The sequence below is a fragment of the Nelusetta ayraudi genome, unplaced genomic scaffold (assembly GCF_046127955.1).
Source record: "Nelusetta ayraudi isolate G7.1 ecotype Tasmania unplaced genomic scaffold, CSIRO-AGI_Nayr_v1 ptg000004l, whole genome shotgun sequence".
Lineage (NCBI taxonomy): Eukaryota > Metazoa > Chordata > Actinopteri > Tetraodontiformes > Monacanthidae > Nelusetta > Nelusetta ayraudi.
The window spans coordinates 13724822-13735934 of NW_027466054.1; the positions used below are offsets into that span (position 1 = coordinate 13724822).

Consider the following 11113-nt stretch of genomic DNA (forward strand, 5'->3'; position numbering starts at 1 on the left):
CCTCAGAGAGGCGGCCCATGACTTCACCAGGTCCCTGCCAGTGGCTGTGAAGCTTAGGGGAGAGCCCCTTCTTGCGGATGGGGCTGAACACCCACACCTTGTCCCCTGGCTTGAAGGTCTGTCCCCGGCACTGAGTGTCGTAGGCCCGCTTCCTGCAGGATCCCGGCGTTGGACTGCACCTCTCGGGCATAGTCATGGACGACTTGCAGGCGGGTCCTCAGCTGCCGGAAGTAGTCCAGCTCTCTGCCCCCAGCGATGTCGGGCTCGGGAGGGGCACCAAACACCAAATCTACAGGGAACCGCCTGCCATTCTTCCTTTTCACCAGCACCACCGGGGCCGCCCACGGGCTACTTGAGGGCTCAATCACTCCAGCTGCTAGCATCTCCTGTACCATCTCATCCACCACTTGTCGTTTGTTGAGACTCAGGCGATGGGGGCGGAGGCGGATGGGCTGGGCAGAGCCGGTGTCGATTGAGTGTTGGACCAAGGCAGTTCGCCCACAGTCTTCATCTCTGGCGGCGAATAGGTGTGTGTTTTCATCAGGGAGGTCCTTAAGCCGTTGGCCTTGCTGTTGATCAAGGCCGTTGCTGCTGCGCTTACATAGATCCAATACTGCTGCGGCCGTCTCTGCAGAGGGCTGGGCAATGGCAGGCTGGTTGGTAGCCTCTGTGCTCCTTGTGGTGCTCTGTCAAAGCAGTAGCAGCTTGACGGTGCCAGGCAGCCGGGCGTTGGAACTTGCCTCCTCTACGACCGCTGCCGACAAAGACTGGGTTGCTTGTTACCGCTTCCGTCGCTTCTTTGCTGACCAGTCAGTTCGAAGCATCATGGTGTCCACGCCGATGGTGATGGTGGCCTTCACTGTATCCACAACAGCCCCCCAGCAGGTAAGTAGGTCCAGGCCGATGATGCAGGGATCGTGTATATCCGCAAGCCAAAACTCATGCTCCCGTCGCTGGTCTCCAGCCGCCACCCTCAGGCACCTTTTTCCTTTCATGGCGGCCTTTTCTCCAGTCACGGTCATGAGCTGTGTATCAGTTGGATACCACGCCGCCCTGAGAGGGCCGATGGTGTCTGGGAGGAGGTCAGATCGGATCAAGGAGATTGTGGACCCGGTGTCTATCAGAGCCCGGCAGGGTTGGTTGTTGATCTGACAGTCAAGGTACAGACATTTAGTGTGACCCAGCCGCCCCACCAGTGTACATCAACCCTGAGCGGAAGCTGGAGACTGGGACAGCGATACTCCTGCTGGACCACCATTCGGCCGTCTTGGCGCTGAGGCTGGACAGTCTCGTGCAAGGTGCCCTGGCTCCTGACACCGGTGACAGCGTTCAGATGGACACGGCTGTCGCCGCCTGGGGGAGGGAGCCCACTGTTGGGTTTGTTGGACATGGTAAGACTCCCCAGCTTCCTCCTCTTCCTCCTCGCAGGCAGCCATCCTGACATGTGGTCGAGGGGTCGGGGTTCTCAGGTGAGGGGGCCTAAACAACAACACCGCCTCCACTAGTTCCGCTTCGCAAAGAGCTTCATCCAGGGATCGTGGCATGGTAAGACGGACGTGTTGGCGCAGGCCCTCTGGTCTCAAGCCTCGCAGGAAAATGTGGAGGGCCAGTTCGTCTTGGGCAGATGCATGGAACTGTGGATAGCCGCGTTGGGCGTAGAGTTGCACATCCACAGCGAAGGTGCCAAGGCTCTCTCCATCCCTGCGGTTACCGTCTACAAGCTGCTCCCTGCTCTGGTCATCGAACAGTCACTGGCCAAACCGTCTCTGCAGCGCTGATGTCAAGGCCCCCAGGTCCCGTTGTTCAGCCGGCAATACATCCCGGAGGAACTGTAGTGCTTTGCCTTCCAGGGCAAGGGCTAGGTGGGTAGCTGCCTCTGCACTGCTCCAACCGCCTTGCCGCCGGTTGGACTTGTGACAGGTAAGGTGTCAGTCCATCAAATTTGAGCAGTTTTCCTGCAGTTCTGGAAACTGCTGGAGTGCACTGTTCGTTGGGGGTAGCAGCTTGAGGCAGCGGGGAAGCTCCAGCAGAAGAAGCTAGCCGGGCTGCAGAGTTGTGATGCCCGGAGAACTTGCCCTCGTCGTCTCCAGAGGGCGAGGCGACCGCAAGGCGCTGGCAGCCTCAGAATAATCCTGAAGGCAGGTCGGACCACTTGCCGCTAGAGGAGGCAGGGGGCGGTATCGTCGCGATGATCCGGTTGCTTCCGGAAGACGATGCGACTCTTCTTCGACGGAGCAGGCGGCGAATGCAGCAGTCATCTAGTTCAGATGCTGTGTGTTTTTGTGGATAGCTCACTCCTACTCTTCTACTTGATGTTCCATCGTCTCGCTTCGAGTTATGGATGAGATCCCACTGCTGACACCAATGTGGCGAATTTTCACATGAACCACACACTGTGCCGATTTTGATTTTAGTGCGTCAAAGTTACGTCACCGTTTATTTCGCGAGTTGACTCGTTGGGACACGCCCCAACATGGCGGCAGCCGAGGGCTAACTTAAACAAAGTACACTTTGACTCATGGTTCAAACCGAGACAAAACAAAGCATGACGTGCAACACCTACAGAACATTAACCATGCACAAACACACTCACAAACACCCGCACACTTGCAGTTTAACCACAACAATTAACACAACTCCCCAACATAATTCCCCCATAATCCTTTGTGGCTTGAGAGGAGCATTCAGCTCTCCACAGCCGCCACAATATTGTCACATGATGTGGCTTGTGTGCGGCAGTGTAGTCACCAAGACCTGCTGCAGCTGCGTGTCATTGTCTCCCAATGCATTTACTCTGCGCTCGGCTGCCCTCTGCTTTTCAGTGAGACGCAACTGTTTTCCAGCCGTTCTCTGCCTGTCTGCGAACTTAGTGATCACGTCTCACTACTTATGTCTTTAATGCCAGTGCTTGCCTGCATAGGTACCTGTTCGAGCTTGTGTTGAGCTTTGACAAAAAAAAAAAAAAAAAGAAAAAAGAAAAAACACGTTATAAGTAACTTTTCTGTTTGAACATTTCTATGTTTTTTTTTTGTTTGTTTTTTATTAACCGGACACGGAACTTGCCTGTGAACACGCAGGTATTTTTTCCCTTCTTTTTCCCCCTCAAATTGGAATATTATTCCTCACTATGGCCAGTAGATGGCAATATTGAGAAAGAAGTGGGAGTTACTTAAGTAGCCAATGTTATGTACTGCCTTACGTAAAAAGTGATAATTTGGCCTTATTGTTGAACCTTTTTGATTTTCCCTGAAAACAGAAACAATGACCCTAGCCAAAGATCAAGATCAATGTTGAATTTACTCTCAGTGATATGAATGTCATATCATATCATGAATACTAATTGTTATCTGTCAGGTGCTTTCAAGGAACCATCTAACACGATCAGTGTTAGAAATGTAAAATAATGATCCTTTACATCTTTTGCTTGCTCCACTTTTAAGAAAGCGTTAAAAAAAAATAATAATAATTATACACTATTCTACCAGTCAGCCCTTTGTCATCTCACAATGGGCACGTGTGTTAAGGATTACTAGAGCTCTGTTCTGTCATATACTTCTAATCTCTCCCAGATTAGTGACACCATCCCCGGCCAGGTGTCTATTCCTGCCTGGGAGACTGTGGAATTTCCATCAAAGCCTGTGTTTTAGCAGGAAGCTAACACTAAGCATTTTATCAGGAGGCTGTAAACTAGGGTTGCCAACACCTACAGTTTCAAATAGGGGATATCTAGGAATTTTTTGTTAATGTCCCCGAAATACCGGTCAAAGTGCATCCTGTATCAGTTCATTACGGGACAGGCCGTTCAGCTGCCAAATACGTGACAATCCTGTATTTTACGGGATGGTTGGCAACTCTACTGTAAACCTAGGGCAAAATATGCTGTTTTCTGCAGATGTACGGAGTTATTTGGATCACGTGAGGCCGCTACATCGAAGTAAAGAAATCAAACATCTGAAAGTGACAATGAAATGTGACCTTTAGAAATAAGCTCAACATTTAACTTTCCACTTTAAGATTTTGTTTTAAAGTCTACATGGTTGCTATTCCAACAAGAGTATTCAATTCCCTGATGCCAGAATTACAGTTTAACACAGCATCAGTTTAGCTGTCATGGATATGGTGTCACATGTCCGTTTGGCCACGTTGGTCATATCAAAGGGGCTTCTGTGAGTAACTTGACCAGGGATTCAAAAAAGTCTCCTCAGATGACCTCAATGCATTTTAGTGTAATGTCCTGTCCACACGGGAACATTTTTTGGTGGAAACGGTAAAGTATTTAACTGTTACGGCCTTTCGTCCATATGGCAACGGCGTTTTGGGTCCCCCGAAACGGTATTTTTTGACGACGGGTCCCAGAGTTGCAAACGACAACGCTGTTTCGTCGTTGTCACATCGTTGCCACATCGTTGCCATCTGGACAGTGATAACGGCTTTTCCCCAAAGTCTCCTCGCATGACCTCAATGCATTTTAGTATATGTGTGAGAGGCCTTGCTGTAGATGACCCGGCCTGTGTCATCCTCCTCCTACTGCCCTGATTTTCTGACCTTTGCTCCAGCACTCTCGCAGTTTGGATATTTCTTTTGGGTGGGTGGGGGATTATTTTGGCCCATTTCTCTGTCTGCACACCGCAGTAGGATTTACCAACATGGCTCTCAACATCCCTGGTGTGGTAATGATGGTGATGTTCTACGTCCTGATTCTGGGGACAGGGTTATGGGGTGCCAGGAAATCAAGGAAGGCCGAGAGGTCAAGCAGCGGAGACCGGACAGCGGTAGTTCTCCTTGGAGACAGGCGCATCGGCCTTCTTGTTGGGATTTTCACCATGACAGGTATGTTGGCTGGTGGGACTCAAGTAGAATTGCTTTTTGCTAACTGGAACTGCAACGGCAGCATAATGACTGTCGTTGCAGTTCATTATGTGAAAGGCTTTTGACAGTTTTTACATGAAAAGTTCTTTTTTTTTCACAAACAAATGTTACTTGTCAGCATCTTCAATTGTTTGATTTTCATCAGTGCAACAAAATAGCAACCAAACCAAAAAAACAAAAAAAGAACCAGAAATAGTTTCTTAGTTACCATAAACGGCGATTAAAAAATTAAAAATTAAAAAAAACTTGCTTCTGTGTAACTTCTTTTTTTTTTTTTTAATGATTTGTTTATAGGATACAGTCAAATTAGGGTTTAAGAGTCCAAGTCTGTATTGACACGACCACTTTCTACGTGCTCAAATATTTTCAGTCTTGCACAACGCTCCCATGCCTCTGCGAAATAATAGCAAAGTTTCAAGGTCCCTTTTTTGGGTGAGGACTTTTCCTCCTGTATTTGTGGAAAAGTACTGTGGACTGTAATCAAGGTAACTTTCCAAAACATCAACAAGATCAGCAAGGACTGCAGCGTCTGAACAATTTAATCAGTCTCTCTCACACATTTTATCGACAAATAAAAACAATCTAGTTGCCCGTCCAAGGGACTGACAAACAGTGATTTAACCTCTCTATGTCAGCAAATTTTATTTCCTGTAAATACAGTTAAATATATATATATTAAAAAAATCTGTTGCAGTGGTACAACAAGAGGACAAGATGTGCAACAAAACTCCCTGTTGTAACTTTATTTGCTCAGGTTATTTCATGAAAACAAAGCAGGATCAGCAGCTGCAGTCAAATGAAGAGCATGTTACATAATCAGAGGTCACTGTGGTGTTTTTCAAATCTGAGTGACCTGGTTACAACTAATTTTCTTTTTTTGTTCTTTCATTAAAGGTCCTCCATACCAAGCTGTATATTTTTCTCTTTTTTAAAAAAAAAACAAAAAACAAATGGATCGCCAATGGCCCTGCAGATACAAATAGGAATGTTCAGGAACATTCAGGAAATTATATTTCTACCCTTGCCAATTAAATTAAATTAAATTAAATCTGAAATAAGGGTATATAGGTATATTTGCTGACTCTTTCCCATGCATTTCAACATATGTATCAGCATAATTTAACATTCACATTACCCACATGCCGTTCAATTAACGTCTGTGTGTGTGTGATTCTTCTGCAGCTACGTGGGTCGGCGGTGGTTTCATCCTCGGCGTGGCTGAGGCTGTTTACACTCCAAGCCTGGGCTTGGTTTGGGCTCTTATGCCTCTACAGTACTCGGTATCCTTCATAATTGGTAAGCCACGTCTCGGAGTACACACCTTCCTAAAACAGCCAAGACTGGTGTGGTGGAGATAAATGATGCACCTATTTATGTTTCCTTATTAAGTGGTGTTCTGTGATGCCAGTTGATAAACATGTACAAATTTGAAAAGAAAGTGGGTTGTTGGCCAACAACTTCAAAAATCTACAGCTACTCTCCAGGATAGTGTACTTTCCCTCAGAGTGATATCTTATGGTGCTTACGGTCTTTGTCAGGTGGACTTTTCTTCGCCAAGCCAATGAGGGACAATAAATACATCACAATGATGGACCCATTCCAAATTAAGTATGGCAATCTGCTGAGTGGTGCTCTCGTGCTGCCCGCTCTGCTGGGCGACATTCTGTGGGCCTCCTGTACTCTTCTGGGTTTAGGTGAACACACATACACAGATGCATGTGTCCGTGAATGCAATCAAACCATCACCCGTGGTATTATCATTTTTATTTTATTTGTTTGTTTATTTATCATTTATTTATTTTTACTCTAACAGGGGCGACTATGAGTGTGATTCTGCATTTGCCCTTCGCCTACTCTGTTTGGATCTCTGCAGCAGTTGCCATCGTCTACACTTTGTTTGGAGGCCTGTATGCAGTGGCCTACACTGACGTCCTCCAGCTGCTGCTGACCTTTGTGTGCTTGGTGAGTTACAAGAAAATCCAAGCTTTTACAGCTTTGATGGTGATTTATGATGACCCCCCTCCCCCTCTTTTTTGTTTTTGCAGTGGTTGTGTATCCCTTTTGTGCTAAACAGCTCTGCAACAGTAGACATCACAAAGACTGCCTTCAACCACACATTCCAAGAACCCTGGATCGGGACGCTGTACCAGGGCAACGTGTGGAAGTGGATTGATGACTTCTTGATGATTGTGAGTTGAGTGTTCAATATTACCATATTACTTTTGTCAGGCCATCCACTTAGAGTTGAATCTTTTTTCTTTTATTTTCTTTATTTTCTTTCTTTTTTTTTTTTTTTTACCACCATTGGGGTGAATAGACAGTTTTCATGTTTTTACACATAAATGACTAATGAGTCAGTCCTTTACAGACTACACTAAACAAGAGTTAACTTCAGAGAGATAACAATAAGGACCATACAATGTTTATGTCCTAATACAAATGTGATCAAAGTTTGAATAAGGGTTCATTTGAAATCAAGGTTACTCTTCTCGTCCTCTTGGAGGAATTGTTAATAAGAGTGAGGAATATTTTGCCATCATCAAAGATTTTTTCTTTATTGTTATCACATGTATTTCTCCTCCTGCCCCCCCCCCCCCCCCCCCCCCCCTCCATTAGGGTCTTGGTAGTGTCTCATTCCAAAGCTTCCACCAGAGGACGCTGTCAGCCTCCTCATCTAGAACTGCCCAGTTGACCTGTTATGCTGCTGCTTTCGTCATTGCCATACTAGGAATCCCCTGTGTTTTGGTTGGGGCTGTCGGTGCTTCCACAGGTTGGTTATAAGGGATTATTCAAAATTGAATCCCTAATGTCATCTGAGTAGGTACATTCCCTTTAATTGTTAGTGTGTGCCCGATATTTAAGGCAACTGCTTCAGTGGTTCTCAACAGTTTGTCAACAGTGTTGTTGTGTTTGGATGCAATGTAGAGTCAAATCAAAAACCAAAACGATGTTCAATGTTTTCTTTGAACATTCGTGTCAACTCTGGATTAAAATATGTTTAAATCTGATCCAAACCTGCTAACACTGGGGGACAGTGGGGGTTGCGAAATGTTAGAAATTTTACTCGACATTCTTTTGCTCAGACTGGAACCAAACACAGTATGGCCTGCCATCTCCACAAATGCGAGGAGAGCACACTTTCATCATGCCACTAGTTCTCGAGAACCTCGCCCCTCCCTACATCTCAGTCATTGGAATCGGGGCTGTGGCAGCTGCTGTCATGTCATCGACAGACTCCTGTCTGCTTTCTGCAACTTCTGTTTTTTCTTCAAACATCTACAAGAACATCTTGCGGAAACAGGTGAGGAGATGACCTGTCATCCATTTGGTCATTTTGGAATAAGCCACATGCATGTGTAAAAATGTTTTTTCTTTCATTGACTTTCCCATTTGTCAGGCCTCTAACCGTGAAATGCAGTGGGTTATTCGTGTCACTGTGGTGGTGGTCGGGCTCGTTGGGACTGTCATTACGTTCTACACCAACAGCACCCTGCTCCTTTGGCTCCTGGGAGCAGACATCTCATACTCTCTGATATTCCCTCACCTGGTCGCTGTGCTCTTCTTCAAAGTGGTGAATGGCTATGGTGCCATGTTGGGTTACATCTTTGGAGTGACTTTAAGGATTTTGTTGGGAGAAAATACGATAGGGCTGTCTGCCGTTCTTCATCTCCCTGGTTGCACGTTGGAAGATGACATATACGTGCAAAAGGCCCCCATCAGGACCGTCACCATGCTCTGCACTTTGATAATAATTTGCGTTTTCTCCTGGCTGGCTGCCTTTATGTTTAAGCACGGCTTGTTAAAGGAGAGTTTGGATATTTTCAAAGTTAAACGTAGTGAAAATACATTCCCGGAAAATGTCGCAACACAAAATTTTAGAGACGGTCAAAGTGACGCAGAGTGTCATGACAATGGGCACAGTGTCGCCCTTCAGCCTATGATACAAGCAGCTGACACGTAACCTTTTTTTAAAAAAACAAAAAACTAAGAAAAACTGTAAAATTGTGTTTTTGTATCACTTTTTCACTTGAATAAACACACGTGAATATCTGACTTTACATCTCTGGCCATTCAACATTATAAAACTATTATGAAAACTGTTTTGTTACACATCAAATATGTTTTTGATACCAGTGACTTCTTTGTTAGAGGTTTATTTTTCTGGGCAAATCAAAGCTGTCATTTTGATTTTGACGTGTGATTTGTAGAACAATGACGTAGTTTGTCCTGGTGTTGTTCCCATTGAGCTAGAGCAAGCAGATAGGTTGTACGGCATTTACAATGACTCATAGTTTACCAGTAGGGGGGCAGTCAGGGCCAGCTAGGGCTAACCATACTTAGAAAAGTACATTTTCCCACAAATATGAAACTAAAGCTATTCTCCATAGAGTGTTCTTTTCACATCATATAATATCCACTTGGTTGGGCTTCTTCCATTGTCGTATATTAAGGTAGAGTTCTTATCCAATCATATTTCAGCTAGCTTGTGTTACCAGGTTGAGTGAAATCTGCCTTAAACCAGCGGAACCGACATTGCAGGCTCCTGTCCACCATAAGTTAACGGACTCGGTCAGTTATAGTCAATCGGATCTAAACTCTGCGATGCAGAGGCTAGCTTGCTGGCTAAACACTGAACTTCACACGTAAGCGTCCTGTGATTGGATAAGCCCAGAGAATCTCCAAGTCTTAATTCGACCCGGAGATCCATTTTACCACGACAAACCCACGATGGCTGAAGGAGAATATGTAGATTTAGTTGCTGAATCATCTGAAATTTATCTTGTAAAATAGAGTGGCGCATTAGCACAGCAGCTGCGTCAACATGTGCAATTGTTTAATAATTTAATAGTTCAATAGTGTGTTTCGTTATCGTCTCATCGATCTCTCATACGAATCGACCACAATGCGCAGTTCTTTGGTCAAGTGTGGACAGGTTGAGTTACTGACAGTATCAGTGGCCTTAGTTACTTGGTCTTAATTGTGATTTAAATGCTCCGGAAATTAAGTGTTGCTCGATTAGGTCACCTACATGAAGGTGATGCACTGTCTCAGTGTGATTCTGTGTACATTCTCAAGCCTTAATGTCATATTGAGGGTATCATGAGGCGTATTCATTTAGGGCGGACTAAATATGACGTCACTGATGGCCTGGACGTGAAATGCACGGCCCGCCACTGTCGATTACTGACATGTGGCACCGTCGAAGGGGAAGCTCTGTGAATAATCCGGTCAGGTCAGCTTTCCCCATTTCACTTTAGCTATTGTGGCAAGGCGCAGAGGGCCCGGGCGGGCTTCGAACCCCAGACTCCCGGGTAATAGCCATGCACGCTTAACCATTTGGCCAAAGGGATATCCCCTTGGCCAAGTAGCCAAGGATGCATGATCAATTGGAGGCATAGTGACAGGACCGCCACTGTCACGTCTCTCCCCCTCTTTTTACAAGCACGTCCCCGTGCTCCGCGCAGGCTGCCACACAAATGAGGAATCTATGGACCCACCCATAGTGCTACATGGATCCTGCCGACAACGCCAAGTTGTGGCGAGGGTAGGGGTAAACTGAACAGAATAGAACTAATGGTAAAACAAATTAACAAAAGAGAAATAGGGACCGACAATGCCACCCTGGGAATTTCACACAGGGATTAACTTAACTAAAAAGACACCCAGGTTCGCTACCCGGTAACGGAGGCAGGACGTGGTTCTCAGATACTTGAAAGTAACAACTTTTATTAAATACAAGACAATGAATAAAATCTTTTCTTTTAGTAAAAAAAACAAACAAAAGCTGGAGCTGGTTGAATGGTCATGAACCAGTGTGAGGGGTGAAGATGAAAATAACAAATAAAAAAAAAAACAAAGTCTAAAGTTAAATACTCGTGCACAAAACAAAAAGGAAACCACTCCCAAGACACAGCACACCATACATGGAGGGTCTCCACCACCACCACACTGGTACTGCCACCACCAGTCTCCAACAACTAAAGGAAAGAAAAACAACAATTAATACAATAAAAGCGAACAACAATGGCCACTTATTATGACAATCGCTCACACGAACACACGCTCACTCTTTTACCCACACACGCACACACACAATACACTCGGCGGAGCGGCGGCGGCTGAAGGTGCCTCCACACTGAACGCGTCAAGCGCAGGGTGGCGTCAGCGCAGCCATTCATTGTGTATGTGCGACGTCGGCGTCAGAGCGCAACGCCGCGCAGAGAGCAGAGCGTCGCGCAAGGGT

General features: G+C 45.9%; 1 protein-coding gene across 2 annotated transcripts; it reads left to right on the forward strand.

Annotated features, from left to right (window-relative positions):
• Positions 1-4485: 4485 nt before the first annotated feature.
• On the forward strand, positions 4486-8927 carry LOC142895530 (high-affinity choline transporter 1-like). Of its 2 annotated transcripts, XM_076036659.1 has the most exons (8): positions 4489-4830; positions 6052-6165; positions 6408-6563; positions 6683-6831; positions 6915-7058; positions 7486-7639; positions 7953-8170; positions 8267-8927. In XM_076036659.1, the coding sequence occupies exons 1-8, from the start codon at positions 4647-4649 to the stop codon at positions 8828-8830; spliced, it is 1683 nt and encodes a 560-aa protein (XP_075892774.1). In that variant the 5' UTR covers positions 4489-4646; the 3' UTR covers positions 8831-8927. The 2 variants fall into 2 exon arrangements, with proteins under 2 accessions (XP_075892783.1, XP_075892774.1); XM_076036668.1 differs by lacking the exon at positions 6408-6563 and having other exon boundaries at positions 4486-4830.
• The last annotated feature ends 2186 nt before the right edge of the window (positions 8928-11113 follow it).

Bases quoted from the DNA above. Each gene is read 5' to 3' on its own strand.
- LOC142895530 (XM_076036659.1), top strand. From the start codon at position 4,647: ATGGCTCTCAACATCCCTGGTGTGGTAATGATGGTGATGTTCTACGTC. The intron at 7,640-7,952 runs GTTGGTTATAAG...TCTTTTGCTCAG, and splicing joins GGCTGTCGGTGCTTCCACAG to ACTGGAACCAAACACAGTAT. The intron at 8,171-8,266 runs GTGAGGAGATGA...CCCATTTGTCAG, and splicing joins AGAACATCTTGCGGAAACAG to GCCTCTAACCGTGAAATGCA.